General features: G+C 51.0%; 1 protein-coding gene across 6 annotated transcripts in view; it reads left to right on the plus strand.

The window, feature by feature from the left end:
* The window catches only part of COL13A1 (collagen, type XIII, alpha 1), a 159,166-nt gene that overhangs the window by 20,374 nt on the left and 115,276 nt on the right, over nt 1-23,516 (plus strand). For all 6 annotated transcript variants that reach the window (XM_011927237.1, XM_011927239.1, XM_011927250.1 and 3 more), the window contains exon 2: nt 175-244. In XM_011927237.1, coding sequence (XP_011782627.1) covers nt 175-244 — 70 coding nt within the window. The remainder of the gene's footprint in view (nt 1-174; nt 245-23,516) is intronic.

Consider the following 23,516-nt stretch of genomic DNA (forward strand, 5'->3'; position numbering starts at 1 on the left):
GGTGGCCAGTGGAAGGCCATTAACTGCCTGTCTTTGATCCAGGAAGAGTTCTGCCAGCTCCCCCTATGTGACCCCTTCCCCCTCTTCCTGCCCTCCTTGTCAGTCCACAGCCGCTTTCCAGGGCTTGGTGTCTACGAGCTCCTGGTGACTCCTCTTGTCTGTCTTCTTGTACAGAAATGGAAGCTCCACTCAAGGAGGCGCCGGGAGGCCCCAAAGACATCTCCAGGATGTAACTGCCCGCCAGGTAAGCAGCCCTGCAAACAGGTGACAGTGGGTGTTCCTAGGACTGAGACCAGAGGTTCTTCCTGGTGGCCATGCTCTAGCCACACCTCACTCAGGCCATCACTTTTCATTTGAAAGACAGGAGTGACAATATCTGTGGCTGCCTTCCATCTACTCACTGATTGGCCTGCCTGCCCCACATCCATCAGTCCACCCACCATTCATTTGTTCATAGAGTCTTTTATGGGCCTGATACTCTTTGAACCAGGTTGTGGGGAAGTCAGATAAGATGATGGGCATGGCTGTTTTGAAAGTTATGAAGTGCTATGCGCGTCAAAGGGACCATCAACCCCCCAAGGGGAGGCACCTTGCTTGCTGTATTCATCATTGTGTCCCCAGCTTCCCAGGTATACAAAAATGTTTGTTACCTGAATGAATGACCCCATAATTGTAAGACCTTATTTTCTATAGCTAGCTGGATTAGGGCAATGAGTGTTCACTATATGGCCTTTAGGCTACATGCAACACACACGTGCTTACATGCAAGGAATGAAGGCACAAGCCAAAGGTTGCAAGGCAAGGCTGTGTAATGCAGCGAACTGGTCTAATCTAGAACAAAAATCTGCTTTTGCCACATGCTAGCTCTGTGTGGACAGACCCCCGACCTGCCTATTCTAGCGCTTTCCTCTGTATCCTTGGGCCTGCTCCTCAACTGTGTCTATTCATCTGTGTAACAGCTATGTACTAAGGACCTGCTGGGCACCACGCAGTGTGTTGGGTTCAAGTGCATTGTCCACCGTGAATGCAAATGATAAGTTACAGCTTATGAGACCTTTTCTAGGTGCCTGTTACTTTTCTAGGTGCCTGTTATTGTTAAGCCATGAGAATGACAGATGAGGAAGTTTCACTGTTTACTTGAGGAACTAGAATGGGCTGTACCTCTTTGGGGGTGAGGAAGGAAGGCCTAAAGAAGAGTTGGGGAAGACAAGGTATCACATTTAAGTAACGGCAGAGAGTTTTGTCTGCTACCGGCCTCTCTCAGCTCAGCGTGTGGCCTCCTGGATACCCATGGTGGCAGGTGGCATTTGCAGGGTGCTCACTAGGCTCTCTGGCAGGCCTTCCTCTGGCCCCAGAAGCCGAGGGGCTCAAGTAACCCTCATCAAGGTCCCCAAGCCAGGGAAGAGAAGCCGACAGATGTTAAGCATATGGGAAACGAGGGACTGCATTTGCTGGAGAGTGAATGGGCTGTGGTGGGAGTCACAGTTACAGGGTGCTGCCCTGGGAGACAAGGAGACTGTGAAAAGATTCAGCTGGACCCGGTGAGAAGAGGGTCGTCTGGGTTAATTAAAAGGGTGTCCAGAAGCCCTGGGAAGCTGCCTCCCTCCCTCTGGGCCCTGAAGATTGGGCCCGGGGGTCTGGGAAAGTTTTCCGGAGAGGAATGCCAAGATTAATGAGATGGGGTGGAGGTGAGGGTTGGGTGATGGGGCCTGGGCAGAGAGACCATTTGCATCAGGGCTGTGGGGCAGCCCATGTTTCCAAGGATCGTGTCTGTTGCTCTTATAACTCTTGGGCAATGACAACCGATTTTTGCTCAGCATACAGAATGCTGATTAAGGGCAGGATATTTGGAGCCACAGAAGATGTAGGTTTGAATTCCATTTCCAACATGGACCAACCTTATAACTTTCAGAGAGTTATTTAACCTCCTTGTGCCTCAGTTGCCTTGTCTGAAAACAGGGACAATGGACACCGGCAAGGTAGAGATTTCTCGAGATAATCCTGGAAACTGCTTAGCATCTTCTCTGATTCCTAGTAAGCACGATTACTGTTATTTTCTCAACTGCCTCTTGCACTTCAAAGATGCAGAGAAATCCTTATCAAATGCCATGTCCTAATGTTGGGGGCACATTTGTGACTAGGCAGAGGCTTGCCTTTCTCCCTTCCCTGCCTCACTGGGGAAAGCACATCAGTTATCTGGTGACCTTCAAGTGTCCTGTCCATCATCAGAGTGGGTGGCTCTCAATAGGTTTCAATATTGTGCTTCAGAAAGTCGGGCTCAGGTAGTCCTGGGAGGCTGGGAGCTGGGGAGGAATGTGGCAGGAGGGGGAAGGGCTTGGAAGAGCGCTTCTCTTCTCCCTGCCTGCTGGGAGTCTGTGCGGAACCCATGGGTCCTGGGCAGTGAGGAGAAGACCATGAAGCAGCTCAGAGGGTTGGGGGAGGAGGAAACGCCATGGGGAGAAGAAAGGGCTTGACACTGGTCCTCAGCAGGAACTGAGTTGGCCAGGCATGGAGGAAGAGTGAGCAGGGGCTCCTGGGAGGGATACCTCTGCATGTTGAGAATTTCTCAGAAGGCAGTTTGACCCAAAGCATACATCAGAGCCAGTGGGCAACACCCGAAGAATTTAAAGAGAAGGCCCCAAACTCAGGCAAAATCAGAGGGAACTAAGATGCTCTTCCAGCCTTTTGTAACTGAGGAAGGGAAGGACTGGAATGGCCACACGGAAGCATCTCACGTCGTGGAATCACAGCGAAATCTCCCAGGATGGGCTGGGTCCTGCTGGGTCCCCTGCCCTGCCTCTCTCTGACCTGAGGCTTCTCATGCCTTGGTATGGTAACCTTCTCAACACTAAACCCAACCTATTATAAATAACAGCAGTTACTGCCGCTGTGTCCCACTTGAGCACCTACTGTGTGCCAGGCACAGGACTGAGCACTTCATGTGCATCGATCGGTAACCCTCCTCAAAATACTAAAAGTAGGTAGAAGGGAGTTCAGTTCTGACACTCTGGAATGTTTGAACATCCTCAAATTTGCAAAGAGAACATCACTGTCGTTCTTGCCCTTACGTCATGCATTTCTGATTATTTCCTGATGGTCGGAGTTTATAAACCACTTTAAGGCTCCTGATCCTCGCAGAAGGACTGATACAATTGTCAAGTGCCACATACAAATTCAAAGCTTGATTCACTTGTGTTTTGCCAGCACCTAATACTGTACCCCATACATAGTAGATGCTCTGTGAATGTTCAATGAATGAGCATCAGTAGTCATTGCTGATGACTGGCTGCTTCCTGGTGTTCTCCCTCTGCCATCAGATTGGTTTCAGACACCTTATCCCCCACCCCACCCCAAATCTTGCCTGATGCTGAATTCACTGTTATCGGGACAAAACAAACACACTCTTCCTGGCCACTGTGGTTGCTGAGATGGGAGCCTGGATCCTCAAACCGGCGCCTGCCCTCTGTGGCCAGCTAGGCCACGCCGGAGTCCTGCGGTGGGTGTGTTCTTCCTTGTGGCAGCCTTGGGCCTCTGGGCGGCACCCAGAAGGCCTGGGACACATAATCATGGGCAGAAAACCTGCCTCTTTCCCTTTCTATCTGACCTTGCCAGCATCCTCCTGGGATCCTCCCTGTCCCAAAATAGCCATCTACTGGCTAAGATCTGGCTGCATCCTGCTTCTGGGCTGCATGCGCTCTTTGCCAAGGGAGTGATGGGCTTGCAGGCCTGAGAGGGATGCCAAAGGTCAACCCTCAGTTAGGAGGGTCATGGCTGCTAGAAGTTCAGAGGAATAGGTGTGGGCCATTTGCAAAGCATATGATCTGGTGGGACAGAAGAAGGGTCTTGGGAACAGATATACATACCGTGAGACTTCCTAGGCCACTTGAGAAAAATACAAAGACCAAGGAAACTTTCCCATTCTCTGTCCCTTTTCTTATTAACAAACGAGGAGCAGGACATTATAGGTCTAGCCAGCAAGGAAGCAGCTACTTCAGGCCCGCCGCGCTGGGGCTGGGTGGGGCTGGCCTATGTCAAGTCCAGGGTGGGGCAGTCAGTGTGAAGGATGACACGTTTTTGCACCCAGAGGGAAGAACGGCTGGTTCAGCTGCTAAAGGAAATCACTTCACTGTCTGAGCCTCATCTCCAAGGGAAAGGGTAGGCCAGAGTCATACCCTGAATGCCAGGCCAAAGGGCTTGGACTGCAGCAGTGGTGGCATGGGGGTGACGTGGTCAGGCTTGTGCACTAGCGCCATGACCAGCACTGCAGAGAGGATGGATGAAAGCAGAGAAGTCGCCTTCAGCCAGCCTAATGGGAGAGGCCACAGCTGCCTTCCGGGTCAGTGTGCTGGTGAGGGGTGCAAGAAGTGCCCAGGAGCCAAAGGAGCTGGGGGCTCTGGGAAAACTTCACCGAGGAGTGGCCTTGGAGGTTGTTCATAAGGATCAAATAAGCAAGTGGGAAGACATATCGTTAGGGCATCATAAGACTCCCTATGGCGTCCGCATAGACATCGTAACAAGAGACCCCCAAATACAAGGACTTAGACAAGGCGGAGGTAGAGGTCTTCCTTCCCTAGCAGGCCAGGGCTGAGAGCTGGCTCTGCTGTGTTGATCTTGTGGCATCCTCCTCTGGCAGATGCTTCGGTTCTCGCCACCCCATGACCAGCACGAAAGGGGAAGGGGACAAGTGGAGTATGTGCTCAAACCCTCAAGAGCCAAACTTGAAAAAAGAGACACAGATCACTTTTGCTCCCATCCCATTGGCCAGAACTTAGTCATGTGGTTACCCCCGGGTTCAAGGGAGGCCAGGCAATATTTTTTGTGGGTGGCAATATGCCCAGATAGAACTTTATTATGATGGTGGGTGGGAGAACAGATATCGAAGAACAACTAGCATACTGCGCAGAGGACATTCCAGACTGGCTGAGGGATTGTCATGGACAAAACTCTGAGGAGCGAGAAAAAGGCAGTAAGTTTGGGGATGACAGGCAGTTGAAGAAATCTGGAGCACAGAGCAGTAAGGAGAAATGAGGGTGGGAGGAGATGTCAAGACTGCAAAGGGCCAGGCTGAGGCTGCCCAGTTCCCTCTGTCCAGTAAGAGGCAAATGATTTTATCCAGAGGGTGATTGATTGGTAATGACTGCCTGATTGATTGGGGGGCTGTGCTGAGTCAATTTCTGAGGCTGTATCCAGGTTCAGCAGAAAATGTGGTAATCGCTTATTGATGTCTGCTCTGTATGCCAGAGTGGTGGGGAGCAGTGCCTCTGCCCTGGCTGTGCTGTCTTCACAGAAGATGATGTGGATGATGTGACATCAGAGAAGGTTTGGGAAGCAGGGATGTCACCTGATCCAATTTGTATTCTAGAACAATAACTAGCAATGATGTGGAGGCTGGCCTGGAGGGGAGCAGCCCCTTCCAGCAAGGAAAGTCTGCAATGCTATGCATAGGACTTTATTTTCTCACGAGCTGCTATTTACATTCAGGTTGTAATGGCCTCTCCAGCCTCGGTTGTTTTTCCATAGCTGGTGAGAGCTGATGCCCACACATCCTGAACCCTACTCTCTGGCTAGCCTTGCCCTATTTTCCCTGGTACCAGACTTTGCCCCCAACAGCCTCATGACATTTACATGGGCAGGACCTGTAGCCAGAGCTTTGGTCACAAACCAGGCTCCTCTTACCTCCCCTGTGCTGCAGCAGAGCAGACCCATAGCCCCCCTTCTTTGTCATCCTTCTTATTTCAGACTTGGCTTATTTGAGATCTCAGGGATCTGCAGACCAAAGTGTCCTTTGTTTCCATCAATGAAGAAAAGATTCAAGAGTTGATGGTTATTTTAGGGAGAATATTTAAACTAAAGATATACTGTTTCAGGTAGCTCTAAAATCCTACTTTACATGCAAATAATTGATGGACTACTTTGGGGTCATTCTTGCTATTTCTTAAAGCAGATCCCCTGGGGCTAGCCTCCTAAGAGCCCCTACTGTTTGATTGCTGTTATCGTCAATATTCAGACTCCCCCTTGTTCTGCTGCAGCCAGAGAGGTGAGCTTTCCCCTGAGATGTTAGCCTCAGTCCTCCCCACCCCCATCTCTTCCTCCTGATTTTGCAGCCCCACCGCATGTCCCATCTGGCCTCCCAGACACCCAGGTGCAAACCCACAATAGCAACATCAGTGCCCCCTTCACCTTCATCCACTGCACTCCATCAGCCAAGTTCTGTCAACTCCACTCCTTTGCTCAAAAACCATCCATGGCTCCCCAGTGCTCATACCCTCCATCCCAAAGATAAGCCCACTTTGGCTCTCTAGCCTGATCTCTAACCAGTCTTCCGTTGTCCTCCTTTTCTTTCAGTAAAACTGGGCTGCTCCCCTGCGGGACCCTACAGTGTCCCACTTGCACACATCAACTCATGCTATTCTGGTATCTTTGTTCTCAGTTTCTACCTGGTGAACTCTTGACTCCTCCATGTAAGCTACATCATCCCTGCAGCTCCTTCCATCCTCTCCTCCCCACTTGGCCTTGGCCATGAGTTCTGCTATTTGATGAGTATGTTAACATAATGCCTGGTGTACGCTCGACGTACAATCCAGGCAAAACCGCCTACTGGGACAAGTAATTTGTCCTAAAATGAGAAGTGCAAACAGACCAAGATGTATACACCTGCAGAGGTTTCTCCCTGGCTGCTAGCATTAACCGTTTGCTTTAGATGGTGTAGGTGCTGGAGAGCAGCCTGCAATATGAGTCTCTTACACAGTGAGAGTAGCTTTTGTGGGTTTCCAGCCAGGGAGAGTCTTCCCACCTACAAATCACACTGGGCAGCTTCCTTGCCATCTCTGCCTGGATCCTCAAAGGGCCCACAGTGAAAGCCAGCACTTTCCCCCCACATGGCCCTTTCCAACATTCCCAGCCTCTCCCAGCATCTAAGCCATGACCTGGGCATCAGGCTGAACACCACCGTTTCCCTCACACCCCATCAATCACCAAGTCTCACTCATCCCACTCTGTCAATTTCCTCCATCTCCACCGTCATCACCCTTGTTCAGGCTGCTGCCACCTCTCACCTTATTTGTTGCTCTGGCCCCCAGCTGACCTTCTCCAAATGCTTCTTTACACAGAAGCCAGAATGGTATTTTTAACATTGATACATAACTCCAGTTAACCAAAGCACTTCAATACTTGCCATCACTCTTAGGATAAAGCCATAAATCCCTAACACAGCTTATTATCCACCCTGACCCCCCTCACCATGATCCCTTCTGCATTCCCAGCAGGCCCCCTGGCAGCACTGGTGCTGCTGGTTGTCTGACCACATTTGGAGTGACAGACTATGGCTGAAGGGAGCCCTGGCCAAGCCAGACAGAACGTTATGCTTTAGAAATCAGCCAATCCATAAAGCTTAGACTCTTGGCTCCAAATGAAGGCCCTTCCTTCGCCGTTGTAGCCCTGTTTCAGGCAACTGGCCTGCTCCACAAGGAAGGTTGGCTGTCTCCTTGGAGAGAGCCCTGGGTTTAAGGAGCACCCCCCACCCTCCACAGCCACAGCTCTCTATGCCCCTCATGGGGTAGAGGGTCAGGTAACTGGCATGGGTGAGGCCAAAATGACCACAGCTGCTGGGAGGCCAGGTGCTGCGCGGCTGCTAAAATGCTCCACCATCTGCCCCTGGAAGAGCCTTTTCTCTCAAGGCCCTCTGGCTCTGCGTTTCAGAAATGCCTGGGGAATTCTCCAAAGTTCATTTCTTCCCCATTTCCTCCCAAAAGCACTTCCAGATCCCCAGCCCTCCTGGACGCTGCTGATAATGTGTTTCTCCTAGATCCGCTCTGATAACGCCGGGGTGGTCGGCTGAGATTTGTAGGGAAATAAAAATAAGGAAATGGAGGGTTCCGGAAAGGCCAGAAGAGCCCTGGACTGGGAATCAGTCCCAGACCTTGAGAGACTCTGAGCAGATTGCTCTCCTCTCTCTGGGCTTTGGTTTCCTCGCTGACATGAAAAGGTGAATGACTGAAAAATCATTTGGCAGTATCTGGTAAAGATTCGCGTCCAATAAAGCAGCTCCCTTCCTAGGCACTTCTGAGAGACACGCTCATCTGTGCATAAAAGAAGAAGAGATGCTCGCTGCAACACTATTTGTAGTAAGAAAAAAGGAAAAGAGAAGAAAAGCCTAAATATTTGTCAGCAGGAGTGTGCAGAGATATGTTGTGTAGTATTAAATTGCAGTACTTTCATCAATGAAAATCCACACACAGTAAACAGGATACACGAGACCTTGAGATCCAGCAATTCCATGGCTGGATCTCCTCCTCTGGAGGGAAAAAAAGCAAATGACAAGAGAATATTTACAATATAAGTCATTTATCTAAAGTTAAAAACATAAAGACAACACAATACAATCTTCAATCACTACATGCATATATAGTGCACATAGTAAACATGTAAAGAAATGCATGGAAATGGTAAACATCAAATTCAGCAGGGAGGAGGGATTGGGTAGAGACTGGGGGGCTTAGGGAGGTTCAGCTACATGGGTAGCTATTAGGCTGGGTGGTGGGTACACCAGGTTCAGTATACATTTTTTGTAATAACTTTATTGAGATGTAATTCACATATATAATTGGTCGATTTAAAGTTTACAATGTGAAGGTTTTTCATACATTCACAGAGTTGTCCAACCATCACCACAATCAGTCCTGGGACATTTTATCGTCCCAAAAAAGAAACCCCATTCCTTTTAGCAGCCATCCTTCATTTTCGCCCGCCCTCCCACCCCCAGCCCCATGCAAGCGTTAATCTACTCTCCATCTTTATGGATTTTGCATAATGTTTTCAAGGTTTATCCGTGTTGTAGCATGTATCAGTACTTCATTCCTTTTTATTGCCAAATCATACATTATATTGCTTTTAAACCTCTCTCAATGTCTGAAATATTTCAAGATAAAACATCTTTAAATCGTAGAGTTAATGAACGGATATTGTTGAATTAGGGGATGTTGAAGGAATCCTTCATGACTGCCTCTGTACCTAATTGGCAGTCTTCACCAGCAAGGATGTATCATTGCTTTGCTGCCTAAATCCCGTGTGTGTGCGCCCTTGGCCACCTGTGGGTTGGCAGCAATGGTTCCAACCCTGCCAGGACCCAGATCCAGGGTGTCAAGCCCTGCTCAGCTGGATTCCAACACCTGACCCCCTCTGTGGTGCTCTGACGCACCCTTGCTCTTCCTCTGCCTGTGGTCAGTGTCAGTTCCTCTGAGATGTCTCCCTTGAATCTCCCAGACACAGCTGGGGGCCCTTTTTCTCAGTTCCCAGAGCTAGAAAACTAACTCACCATGGGGTGGCTATTTGGTCCCCTGGTAAGAGAGCAGCAGCCAGGCTTACAGCCCTGCAAGCTCCTTAAGTTTCTGAGCATCAGTCCTCACCCCAGTAAAATGAAGATGTTGGTGCTTGCCTGATAGACTGGAGGTGGTAGGGAGATAAGTTATGTATGAAATTTTTCAGGGATGGTGAAGAATTTGCTTTTATGTCTCTGACCCGCTCATTGGACAGGAAGATTGTCCTGGGCACGAGCTGTGCTGTCTGCAGGAAGGAACAATGGACTGGCTTCAGGAGTTGCAATACCCACTGCCCTGGGAGAGGCAGGCTAACCTGGCAGTTACAGGTGTGGGCTCTGAACTCCAAGTAAATCCCAGTAGTCCCAGTTCCACTCCTTATTAGTCATGGTACTGTGGATGGGTTACTCTTTTGACCTCATGTAAAATGGGAATGACAGCACCTACCTTATTGGGCTGATGGGTTCAATGTGGGGCCCGACACACACTTGGCTGGAAATGATTGCTAGTTGCCATGATGATGGTGATGATGACATGAGTGGAAAAGGGCTTTGGGTGACATGGAGCTGTAAGGAGAGATCATAGCCTTTGCCCAGTTGCATTCAGTCACGTGAGGTCCCGAAGACAATGCCACGCTTGCCACTGAATGCAAGGAGGTAATGTGGCATGGCTGCTCAAAGCGTTGGCTTACTCCTACTTCCCTGTCTGCCCTGTGGAAGGCTAGGCCCTTCCAACACTACGAAAAATGCTGAATGTCCTATTTATGAGACACTGTGCTAAGGCACGGCAAGAGATGGGTGAAAGGTATACCCGCCCTTAAGGATGTGATGTGGGATTTGTCACAAGGTTAGAGGCCTTAGTTGGAATCCCAGCTCTGTCTAGCTCTCCAACACTGCAAAAGCCACCTACCCTCTTGGAGTTTTCACTTGTTCAACTCTTACATGTAAATAAGGATCTTACAGGGTTATTGTGAAAGTTCTTGGTCAACCATGGACATACAAATAGAGGATATTTGGCCGACCTTGTGGCACAACAGTAGTGCGTCTGACTCCAGATGGAGGATATTATGGGAGGGGAGTTGGACTGGTGCACAATCCAGTTATTTTGTGGAAAGTAGACCTTGTTGAGGGCTGCGGGATATAAACAAAGGGCTGTGGAAAGTGCAGGGGAAGGGTGAATTACAAGTGCAGGTGACCATTGATTCTTTGGAGGGGACACTGGAACTTGCTGGTGATACTTAGTGTTGGAGGGTCTTGGAACCCCCAGTTTAAGAAGAAGGAGTCGCCCTCCTTCACCCCACTCCAGCCACCATGCGGGGCAGGAGCTTCTGGAGAGTGGGACATGCCTTAAAGGCTGTGTTTGTACCCCCTCTCCAGACAGAGTCAGGCATCCTCTCTCCACATTGTGAGAGGGAATGGGCTACATTTGTAGCAGCTGTAGTTGGGGTGGAAGTGATTCTGGATTTTGCAGAAACTCCATTGTCCAAGGAACTCTCCAGGGAGAGTCAGTAGGAGAACATGGGGCAGCGGCAAGTGCCTCGAAGGTAGACCACAGCACGCACTGCCTGGTCACCTCTCCCTGTCTGTCAGGCTGCCTGTCTCAGAGAGGCCAGCAGAAGAGACCTGGGGAAGAAAGACACCATCCTGTTCCAGCTCCCGGGGGTGTCATTCACTCCTGCGATGATTCCACGTGTTTGTATCACATCCTCACCCATCAGAAGCCTTTCCCTTAGCACCTGCCCTGTGAGGGTGGAAACTGTGGCCAGAGGAGTTAAGTGAAGAAGGACGGCCTTCTGGGCAGTTACAATAACTGGAAGTTACAATAACTGGATTGTGCACCCCCACGTCCCTGCTCCTCACCTCAGCCCAGGCCAGGAATCAGCGGCCAGACTTCTGGACTGGCTATGTGCTCTTTAGGGCTCCAGGATAAACATGGGCTACATCAGCAAGCAGCCCGGGTCCACCTGTGGGTAGATGATTGCTCCAGGCCCTGTGTTCAGTGCCGTGGGTTGCAAGATGATCAGGCACAGTTCCTCAGTCCAGGGCTGGGCAAGTGCTAAACGGAAGCATAGGCATCTCATTTGGAAAATGCAAGACAAGAAGTGACTACTCCTGAAGGGAGGAATCAGAAAAGGCTGCGTGGAGGAAGTGGCATTTGAAGGAATCCCTGAATGGCAAGTAAGGTTTCAGTAAATGAGAATGTACATAAGGACATTTTAAAACAATGAAACAGCACAATAAGGAATAGAGACCTGAACAACTGTGTTTTTTCCACACACACCTCCGCATCCCACACCGCACTCTGGGAAATGAGGAATCATCTGGAGTGGTTGTAGTAAGCTCACATGGAGGGACGGAGTAGGAGGTATGGCTGGAAAGAAAAGTTGGGGGTTGGGGAGGCAGACTGTGGAGGGAGTTGGACACCACCCCTCCACAATAGAAGGCCAGCTTCTATCTGGTGGGTAGCAGGAAACCACGGAAGGTTTCTCAGAGGGATGTGATGTATCCAGCCGTGTATAGCTCAGTGTAGAGGGTGAATTAAGGGCAGAAGAGAAGCTGGGAATGGGCAGCAATGACCTCTCTAAGGCAGCAGTCCCCAGTCTTTTTGGCACCAGGGGCCGGTTTTTCCACGTACGGGGATGGGGGGATGACTTCAGGATGAAACTGACCTCAGATCAGCAGGCATTAGTTCGACTCTCACAAGGAACATGCAACCTAGATCCCTTGCATGCACAGTCTGCAACAGGGTTTGTGCTCCCATGAGAATGTATTGCCACTGCTGATCTCCTGCTGTGAGGCCCAGTCCTTAACAGGTCACGGTCCAGTCCTGATCTATGGCCCAGCGCTTGGGGACCCCGCCCTACGAGAAGACACAGAGCAGCAGAGGAAGCAGGTGGGGGGTGATGAGAGGGAGGTTGCAGAGGTAATATTAGCAAGTTCTAGCTACCTACTAGGTGTAGGCCAAGGAGGGATTGAGGCAATTATGAGCCTCTGAGCCCAGGTAACCAATAATAACCATGGCATATATTCAACAGATGACCTTGGACCTTGTGCTTTAAATACAGTATCACTTACATTCTGATCAAGCAGCCTGTGATGTAAGGCTATGGCTATCCGCATTTCAAATATGAAGAAACTGAGGCTCAGAGATGTTCAGGTGTTGCCTGAGGTCCGCAGCTAAGGGACAGAGGCAGGACTTGAACCCAGGACTTTGAATGCCAGCGCCTTTGCCTTCTGGACAAGGCAGAGCATAAGGGGGGTGGGTTGGAGAGGAAGGGTCAAAGTTCTGTTTGGGACAAGCTGGAGGTTGGGAGGTGGGGGATGCAGGATGCCTCGTGGAAGTACTGAGGGCCCTGGAATGGCTCGTCAGGAGGGAGAGGGGCGAGAAGCCCTTTCAGATCTTGTGGACTTAGAGAAGAAAGACCTTACCTGTAGCCATCATCGGGGGACAGTGCTCAGGGAAGATGCTTTACCGGTAGCCATGTGACACTGCTCACGGAAGAGAGAGAACAGGGTTGCATCTTGCTGGAGAGCTGGCCAGAAGCACCGAGGTGGGAGACTTTCCACCCCAGGACATGCCCAGAGCCCAGGGCCCTCTGCCCCTTCACCCAGGACTCACGATCCTGCCCACAGCACCCATGGGTGCTGTACAGCTTGTCCCAGGCTGCTGGGGGCAGAGGAACTCTGACCCAGTTTCCTAGACCCAGTGGAGGGTCCCTTGATCTTGCCACCACCAGCTCTGCCCTGAAGGAGAAGGTTCTGCCATCGTGATGCTCAAGGAATGCCAGATGTTCCTTTGGAGGAAAGGGGCAGCAAGCAGGAAGAGCCCATGACCTCTGCTTGGGCAGTTATAAGGGACTAGAAGGTGGGACATGCCAGACCCATGGATGCAGTCCCTGGTTCTTCCTCCTGGACCCACCCAGGCTGCCCACTCTCTCGATGTCTACCCCCACTCTTGTCATAACCCAGTCAGCCTCTCCCCTGTTACTCCCTGGCAAGTTCCTGTTCAGCCGCTGAGGCAACTTGGGTGGCCCCTGCTGGCAGTGGCACTCTTGTCCCCACACACCTGGCCCTCTTCACTGCACCCTCCTACCGGCTGTCCAGGTTACGACTCACACTGCCCCATTCTCCTGATGAGGACCCTGAAGCTCAGAATTCTTTGCTTGAGGATATCTGGTTAGGCAGTGGCACAGTTGGGACTGGAAATAAGCTCTGAAATATCAGAAAGCAAATGCCCCTCAGGGACCTGAGTGCTACCCTGGAACACAGTAGGAAACTGAGGACTTGGCAGTGGCCGTGATGCTTGTCCAGGGAGCGTGGAGTCAGATAAGGCTGGAGGACGTTAATTAGTAATGAAAACAACAACATATATTAAGGGCTTACTCTGTGCCGGGCACTGTGATAAGCACTTTATTGCATTGTCTCATTTGATCCTCGTAATTACTTTACGTGGCAGGTACTATTATTATCTCCATTTCACAGAAGACTGGGGCCCAAAGAGGTTCTGTAACGGGGCCAAGCCCACAGAGCTAGTGTGTGTTGAAGCCAGAATTTAAGTAGTCTGAGTCTGGGCAAACCAAAGCAGTGTCAGAAGGTCCCCCCGCCAACCCCTCGCCATCTCTCTAACTCCCTCACTCGCCACCAAACAGTTCTTGAGCACTGGCTCTGTGCTGTGCCTGATCCTCAGGAGACAGAGAAGAGCTCACAGTCCAGGGAGGGGAACACACAGGTAATGCAGTGGCTGCTGCGGAGACCCAGGGCTCCGGTGGGGCCAGGCGGGGCCCAGTGTGGGCTACAGTCCTAGGGCCGCATCCTCTAGGATTCCAGCCCTGTGAGTCTGGCCCCAAGCAAGGCAGAGCCAAGGCAGAGACACAAGTCTAGAACCTGTGTGATGTGACGGTGGCTTGTGCAGCTGGCATTTAGCCCTGAGACATCAGATCTGGGGCTCAGAAGGAACTCCACAGCTCAGCTGACTCGGCTTCCTGGTGAGAGGCACCCCCGCCATGCAAAGGGGAGCTGGCTGTGCACATATAGGCAGGGAAGGGAGGGAAGGGTCAGAGCTTCAGTTGCTCGTTCTCTTTCCAGCTCACTTCACAAACTTACTTCCTCCCACCCCTCCAGCCTTTGCCACCTGTCTGTGTGGCAGGTACGCCAGGCAGGGCACTGTTGGAATGTCTCCAGTGGACAAGGTGTGCAGCTGACGGAGCTGGAGATAGGCAAATCTGGGTACACCGAGCTACCTCCTTGGCAGTCTGGCTCCTCAGCCTCATGGAGACCTAGGGAGCCTCCTGGAACCTAGAACGAGGACCAAGCATGGGCAAAGTCTCCCTCAGTGCCTGCCTGCCTCTTTAAACCCCAACTGGGGAGGAAATGCCAGCCACAGAAAGATGCCCAGCAGGCGGTGGGGGTATAAGTGGATGCCAGCTCCCCACATAGTAATGTGAGCTGTCATGGGGTGACCTAGCACACCACGACAGGCCGGAGGGAGGGTGGGGCAGGTCCCAACCTCCCAGGGGCAGCATGTACTGGGCAGCTGTGCTGTGTGTTTCCGAGACCTGCCTGTGTGTGGGCATGGAGGGGTCTCCATGCCAGGGCTCCGGCTCCAAGGCGCCCAGGGCGCAAGATTTTTGACAGCCTGAATGTCCTCTTTGTTGTCCTGTAGGCTTAGAACCTGGATGTGAGTCCTTCTCAATGAAGAACTTACTTTCCCTCAGGGTGTTCGGGAATCTGGACAATGAGGCCCCATCTGCATCCCGTGGGGGACCTTACCAATGATTCTGGCTGGTGTCGGTTCTGATTGTTGGGTCTCTGTACAGTTCTAGTTCCAAATGCTTGACCACATCAGCTCCGGCTGTATCATTCTTTTCTCATTGGCACTCAGAGGCACTGGTACGTCAGCCAACGCCACAAGCTTCTGACGCCTTCTGAGGCTAAGAGCTTCAGCCAAGCTGGGCACCTGGTTCCGGATTCATCTGTCCATTAGACAGCCTGTCCTTCCTGACAGGTGACACCACTGCTGTTCATTAAAAGAGAGCAAAAGATGCTGCCACATCCCTGAAACTGATTGGACCCTGAAGCCACCACCCACCACGCAACTATTTCTAGGGATGAAGTCAGATCCAATCTCTTCTGCGCTTACCCTGGGGCATTTTCCCCTTGCCTCTTCTCGCTTCTGTGGAGGATGGCAGAATCCCTGGGGAGCTGGAAGTGGGCCTTGACCCTCCCTCTTCGTCATCTTCCACGCTATCCCCCTTGTGGAGTGGCCCCTAAGGCAGTGGGATCATGTTCCTGTGGAACGGCAAATCCTGCCAAATAAATAAATAAACGCAGAGAAGAAGCCAGATTTCATTATCCAAAGGAAGCTGAAGCTGGGGCCAATTTCTGATGTTCATTTTAGTGGCACTGTAGTGGGGCTGGATGTTCCTCAGAGAATTTGCCCACTTTAAAAGCCCCCTGTGATGTGACGAGCCATTTTCTCAGTCTTGGGAAGCTCCAAGATCTCCCAGCCCTTCTCCATTGCCGTGGCCATCCTGGTCTTGTCACCCAGTGAGCACAGGAGGCTGGGGCCCTGTGGGTTGGTCGCCCCTGGACATTCCACCCGCAGTGCCTTGTGCAGGGCAAGGTCTGCCCCTGCTCCAAGGCATCCAGGCAGCCCCTCCTCATGTGGCAAGGGGCCACAGGAGACAGCAGCAGCCACAGCCTAGTGCCTTCCCGGTCCCACTTGTGTCCAAGCTGTACAGGCCTAGACAGGATCTGGTAGGAGCCTGGGCTTTAGAGGCAGAGCCTGAGGCCGAGAGAAGGCAAGGGGTTCTGCTAGGGTCACCCAGCCATTACTGGAAACACCTAGACTAACAAAGTGGCAGGATTATCTGCTGTCTGAGTTCTGGGATCCAACTCTATTACAATGGGCAAGTGACTTGACCTCTCGGAGCCACAGCTTTCTTAGGATGGGGATAATGACAACCTCTACCTCCATGCACCATCCTGAGATGAAGGAGATGTATGTAAAGCACATGGTACGGTACCTGGCATGGGGAGGAGTTTAATCAGTGGTATTGAACTGCTGGTAGTCAGCTCTCCTGAATCGCAGGCCAGGACTCTCTTGACCACAAACCTTGCCCTTCCTCCTGAGCCTCTGAAACACCGCTGCCCTGGGGACTGGCCCTTTCCAGAGGAATTTGTTCAGACAGGGGCTCCTCTAAGCTGCTTTTTGAATGCAGCAAATGCTGCTACCTCCACTAAGCCCCTGCTGTATACAGAGCACCAGGCACGCGGGTATATGCAGGCCTTTGTACAAGGGTTCAGATCCACCTTGGGAAATGGGGTGAGGCGTGGCTTCTGTGCACACTGTGTGGCCCTGAGTCTCTGGGCCTCAGCTCCCATTTCTGTAAAATGGGGCTGAGACAGCCTCACTGAGCAGCTCAGCGAAGCCAGTGAGTTCCTGTATACGAAGCTCCACTGAAAGCTCGAGTGGACCGCTACCTGCTACACATGTGCCAATTGTTACTTTTGCATTTACACAATAATGGACAAGACCCGACCCTGTCTCTAGAAACCCATCCCCTGATTGGGCCTCTGAGCAGTGTCCACAGGAAATATTTCACCAGTTATATCCTGCAATCTGGATGTGTCAGCTGTGGTGTTTGGAGAATGCAATGGTCTTCGAAGCCTGCAGGGAAAAGGTGACCCATCATTCATTCATTCATTCATTCAACAAATACTTGTGGAGTGCTTGCCATATGCAGTGGCACCAAGCTCTAGTGATATGAGGACCAGCTTGACAGAAGTCTTGACCTCTTCATGCTTCCAGTGTAATGAGAGAAATCAACAAAATAAGCACATAAAGAAATAAACAAGAAAATATCCACCGATTATTATGAAGAAAATAAAGATAATTTTAAAGGATTTCCGCCCCCCACACCCAGCTTTACTGAGGTACAATTTACAATTAAAAACTGCATATATTTAAGGCTGACCATGTGATCTGGGGGATATTTTCGATAGGGCATGATGAGGGGCAGTGTTATCTGTGAGAAGGTGACATCTGAATGACAAGGGGAGCCTACCACGCAGAGCCAACAGATGATTCTGAGCATGAGAAGTGCTGTGCCTGAACTTGTCATAGCATAAAGCACTAGAAGAGTGTCCATGAGATAAATGGATTAGAGAATTAAATCAGAGGATGGGGAATGAGCATGCTGGTTAGCAGGAATAGCCAGTGCAAAATTCCTGAGGTCAGAATGAGTTTGGCGTGTCTGAAGAAGAGAAAGGTCAGAGTGGCCAGGTGAAATGAGTGACAGGGAGAGAGCAGAGAGAGAGCTCAGGGACGGCACGAGCCAGTCCTGTGGCGCCTTGTGTGACTCTGGCCTGTGGCATTTGTACATTTCACCCTCAATGAGCCAGGAAGCCACGGGAAGGTTTTAGGAGGGGGAGCCACAGGCTCTGGGCTACATTTTCCAGTCCTCTTGGCACTGGTAGAGAATGGATTCCAGAGGCAGAGTGGAGAGGAGCCAATAGGTATCCTGGACAATTGTGGTGTCCAGGTGAGAGACGGCGGTGACACAGGAAATGGGGAGAGTGTGCAGACTTGGGGTATGTGCTAGAGGTGACTCTGGCAGGCCTTGCTGATGGGCTGGCTGTTGGGTGAAAGATGGAGAGAAGCCAGCCAGAGCTGAAGGCTTCTTGACTTGAGCTGTTGACTGGGTTGGGCTGTGAAGCTACTGGAGCTGGAGAATGCTTAGCCCAGGTGCTGGGGGTCAGGGTCAGGTTTCCTGGAGAGATGGGGACAGGGCTGGAGGGACAGACAGCGGCATTGAAGGAGCCTGGTGACTCGGGGACTCGGGGTCCTGTAAGTTGTGCATCCCCCAGCGTGGAGTCCACTTGCTAGAGTGAACGTTTTGTTGAATTGCTGGTTCCCCTTCCACTTCACCAGCTCCTGCCCAGCTTAGGAGCCAGGGGCTGGATGGAGGAGGCAGAGCCTGTGGCCTGTCTGCCTGGCTGAGGGGGGCCCTCTGGAGTCAGATGTCCTGAGTTCCCCTCCCCACCTCAGCAGCTTCACAGTGCATTTCCTTGCTCACTAAATCCTGAAATACTAGGATGGGGCCCCCTTTGAAACTTGAGTGAGGTAAGTTTAGGACAAATTAAAGGAAGTCCTGCTTCTCACAGCAACTTAGGATCTCAGGGGACTCATTACCCTGAGAGGTGGTCGAGGCTGGGAATGTCATGGGATTCCTGAGGGATCTGGGTAAAAGAACAAAATGAGGGGCCCTCAAAGGCCCCTGAGAGGAAACCTGGGATCTGTGTGACCTTTAGGTTGACGTCAGGGAGGGAAACTGCTCTCTTGAGGCTTTTGCTGGCAACAGAGTCGGGAACCATCCTAATCCAATCCAGCGTTCCCCTGCCCCTTGGCTCTCAAACCCTGGGCGCCAGAGCTGGAAGCAGCCCCAGGCTCTGCCCCATCCAGTCCTTTTCCGTCACTCAGGAGAACACTCCTCTGTCTCCCCTCCGCCTGAAGCCCTGCAGTGGCGCCAGTGGCTTCACGACCACATCCAGCACGCCCCATCGGGCCCCATCCCTCCCCACTGCCCCCCTGCCCCACCTCCCTGGACTCCCTGCAGCACAGCCAGCCTGGGGCTTAGGAGCAGAGCTCTCATCACTGGGCCTTTGCCCCTGCTCTTCCCTCTGCCAGGAATACCCCATCTCCACCTTTGCCTGTTAACTGTCCCCTACCCTTCCGATTTGGCCTTAGTTGTAAACTCCTAGATAGCCATCCCTGATTCCCACCCCTGCCCCCACCATCCCAATTTCAGGTCACCTGCCACCGCCGAAAGCTTCCTTAGAGCCAGCCTGGCCTCCAAGCATAAACCCATCCCGCTGTGTCATCAGGGACTAGTTTCACATCTGTCTCCCCTCTGTACAGTTAGCTCTGTGTCTTCCCAGCACCTGGCATGGAATACATGCTCTTCAATAATCATTTAAGGTATCAGGCTCAGAGAGTGGAATTGCCATGCACAAAAACACAGCATCATTCATGTATCATTCAACACATATTATTGAGCACTCACTCCATGCCATGCCTTTGCTAGGTGCTGGCAACCCAAGGGTGAGCAAGACATGCCCCCTGCCCTCATGGAACTTACGGTTCAGTCAGGGAGGCAGCCTCCACCAATTGCCCCAGCAAATGTAAAATTGCAATAGCGATCAGCACCACCAAAAGGCAATGCAAGGTTTTATGAGAAACTAGAAAAAAATCCTCAGTCAGGGAGGCCTAGGGAGGTCTCTCTAAGGAAGCATCCTTGAGCAGAGAGATCTGGCAAGGGAGTAGCAGTTGACCAGGTAAAGGGCAGGGAAAGTGTTCCAGGCAGAGGGAACAGCAAGGGCAGAGACCCTGCAGTGGGAAGAGAGGATGAGGAACTGAGGCAGGAGCAGTGTGGCCCGGCAGGGAGCTTCGGGGCAGAGACTGGTAGGAGATGAGATTCAGTTGGAATATGCAGGGCTTTGCGGACCACGTTAAGGCTTTTGTCTATCCTAAGAGCAGTGGGGAACCACCAAAGAGTATCGAGCAGGGCCATGACCTAACTAGACTGGTATTAGGAAAGCTCAGACCAGTTGATATGGTTTTGCTGTGTCCCCATTCAAATCTCATCTTGAATTGTAGCTCCCAGAATTCCCACGTGTTGTGGGAGGGACCTGGTGGGAGATGATTGACTTATGGGGGTGGTTCCCCCATACTGCTCTTGTGGTAGTGAATAAGTCTCATGAGATCCTGATGCTTTTGTAAGGGGAAACCCGTTTCACTTGATTCTCATTTCCCTCTTGCCTGCCGCCACATTAAGACGTGCCTTTCGCCTTCCGCCAGGGTTGTGAGGCCTCCCCAGCCATGTAGAACTGTGAGTCCATTAAACCTCTTTTTCTTTATAAATTATTCAGTCTCAGGCATGTCTTTATCAGCAGCGTAAAAACGGACTAATACACTGGCTTCTGTACAGAGCAGGAACAAGAACCAGGGGCCCTGACACTAAGCCCTTATAGGAGGTCCATATTCTGTAGCCTCTGTAGCCCTACTCCCTACCCCAGGTCACTACATCTCCAAGGACCTTCTCTGATCCAAAGCATTGATCTGCCCATGCTCATTCTGGCACTGACATCAGCCCCACCCAAAGGCAAGGGCTGGGCTTCAGTGCGAGCTTTCCTGGGCATTTGGTACAACTGTGCTCCATGAGGCTGCAGTGTACACTACACACTTGTCTCCAGTAGCCAGGACAGGCTGTGCATGCCCAAATGCTGGCCTCAGTGTGCTGCCAGGGGCCAGAGTCAGCACCAGCACCCACTGGATGAGGACTTTTTCACCCAGAGTTTGCTCCGTTGAAGAGCAGAGAGCCCAGCTCCCTGCCAAGCCTGCTGGGTTCCACTGTGTGAGGGTTTCCGACAGGGTCCCAGCAGTGGCCCAGCAGCGGCATTTATGCCAGAGCAGCAGCCTTTACATGCCTCCAGTCTACACTCGTGGAAGTTGGTGTCAGGACCCAGTTAGGTTAATCCTCCAGGTTGCCTGGGCTGCAGAAACACAGTGAGAGTAAACTGTTTATGTTCTCCGGCTGCTGAGCCTGGAACCAAAGGCCTTCTGCAAAGAAATCATGGCTCTTAGGCTGTCAGTGCTGAAGCGGGGGTTACCTCTTCCGGCACCCACTGTCACAGCAGGAGAGGGGGCCCAGAGAGGTCAGATTCTCACCACATCATGTTGCTCAAGTGGTCAGAAAATTCAGCTTCCACTCGGAGGCCATCGGCCTACATGATAGCTGGTGTGATGATGTTAAACTCTTCCCCCTGCAGCCACAGCCTTGGAGCGAGAAGAGGAGGAGGAGTTAAAGGGTGAGAGTGCAAAATCTGGATTTCAGATCCCAGCAACCATGGGTTCAAATCCTGCCTTTGTTACTTGTCAGCTGTGGCCTCTTGGGCAAATTTTTCAACCTCTAGGGTCTTTTTTCATCTACACTGCAGTGTTCATTATGACTGCCACTAACCACACGTGACTCTATATTTAAATTAATTCAAATTAAATAAAATTTAAAATGCAATTCATCAGGTACCCCAGCCATATTTCAAGTGTTACTGTGGCTAGTGGCTACTATATTGGACAGCACACACATAGAACATTTCCATTATTGCAAAAGGTTCTATCCAACAGCTTTGAGCTATAAAATGAGGATAATGAGAAGGTTTGTTCTATGGACTGTGGTGAAGATTAAATGAGATAATATACATAAAGCAACCTGGCATAGCACCCAACATATATTAAGTGCTCAGCTAATGTGGTGATGGTGGTGATGGGGTTGGTGAAGTCCATTTGCTTCCATGTACATTTTCAGTGTCCTGCTGTGTCCACGACGAGAGGTGCTACAGTCCAGTAAAAAGGTGCTAGAGTTAGGCAGCCGTGCACCTGGATTTATGTATCAATAAGAAGGTGTTGATCATCTGCTGTGGGCCAGGCACTGTGATCACACACTGTGGGCCAGGTGCTGTGGTAGGTTTGTGATATGTCACAAAGTCAAACAAGACATAGTCTTTATCCTCCAGGAGAGATGCCCACAAATAAAGTATAGAATGCAGAAAACACCCAAGGGGAGTCTGAAGAAAAAGGAAAGGAATAGCAAGCCCTGAGGGCTTCCCAGAAGAGGTGGCATTTGCTCTAGGTCTTGAAGGAGGTGTAGGATTTGAGTTGGAGAGGGCAGGAGGACATTCCAAACAAAGGGAACACCATGGGCTGTCAGGAGGGGCCTGAAAAGTTCTCTGTGCTTGGAAATGATGGCCAGCTCAGTGTGGCTGTCCAGGGAGGATAGGCCATAGGCCCAGTGCTCAGCAAATGCCAGACACTCCCTAAGTATTTGTGGGATCAGCGAGTGAAATGAAGCTCATAACTGTAACTCTGGGCAAGTTATCTGACCTCCCTATGCCTCCTGCCTGCTCACACTTCACCAGCTTCTCACCCCGGCCCCAGCAAGCCTGTGGAGATACAGAGAGATGAGACGAGAACATGCTTCCATCACAAACATAAGGTGGTCTAACTTTGTGCCTCAGTTTCTCACCTGTAAAATAGGATAATAATAGTAGTCACTTCCTTGGACCATTGTAAGGATTAAAAGAGTTGAGAGTGGCATGTTTAGAACAATAGCAAGTACAAAGTGACCCTAAAGAAGGATTAACTAGCAATGTTGGCATGGTGACAACAGATATCCTTGCTTTTGTCATGGAGAAAGGAAGTGTGGGCTGACCCGTTTGAGGTTGGACTTAAAAGTTCCTAAAATCATGTTGGCCCATCATACCTCGCCTGCCTTAAAGGATTTTTGAGACCATAAAGTACATATGCTGGGTGAATGCAAACTGGAGAGGGTGGTGGCCCAGACTGTTAATTACAGCAGCAATGGGGGCGGCAGATGCGATTGAGCTTTGCTCCTGAGCTGATTTACCGTCTGCAGTGGTTTTGCTCTGGAGAGCCTGGGCTCTGTTTTGGAAAATCCAGGAGGTGACTTTTCCTCAGGATCTTGAGAGATGAGTAGGAGCTTGCCGGAAAGGCCAGCAAGAGAACCATACCATGTTAAGGTCCTGTACCTAACTAGTTATAGGATTCTCCATCCGATAGAGACAAAACCCATCCAGACCTGCCTTGCTTGACATCTGACACCCTCAAGATGCCTCCAAGACTTCACTGTGCTTTCTTGCTGAGCCTTGTCCTCTTTTCTCTTTTTCTTTTCTTTTATTTTCTTTTATTTGTTTTATTTTATTTTTTGAGACAGAGACTTTGTCACCCAGGCTGGAGTGCAGTGGCATGATCTCCACTCACTGCAACCTCCGCCTCCCAGGTTCAAGTGATTCTCCTGCCTCAGCCTTCCAAGTAGCTGGGATTACAGGCACCCACCACCATGCCCGGCTAATTTTTCTATTTTTCGTAAAGACAGGGATTCACCATGTTGGCCAGGCTGGTCTTGAACTCTTGACCTCAGGTGATCACCCACCTCAGCCTGCCAAAGTTCTGGAATTACAGGTGTGAGCCACCACACCAGCCCTCGTCCTCTTTTCTTATACCTCCTGAGTACCCCCACCCCTGCAGCTGCAGCAAAGTAGGCATCCCCAACCCACTAGCTTGCGTCACTACTTCCCCTCCCTCAGCCTGCAGCCCCTCCCCCCTCCCCAGTGGGAACCAGCTTCA

Source organism: Colobus angolensis, unplaced genomic scaffold (genome assembly GCF_000951035.1).
Source record: "Colobus angolensis palliatus isolate OR3802 unplaced genomic scaffold, Cang.pa_1.0 Scaffold12, whole genome shotgun sequence".
Taxonomy (NCBI): Eukaryota; Metazoa; Chordata; class Mammalia; order Primates; family Cercopithecidae; genus Colobus; species Colobus angolensis.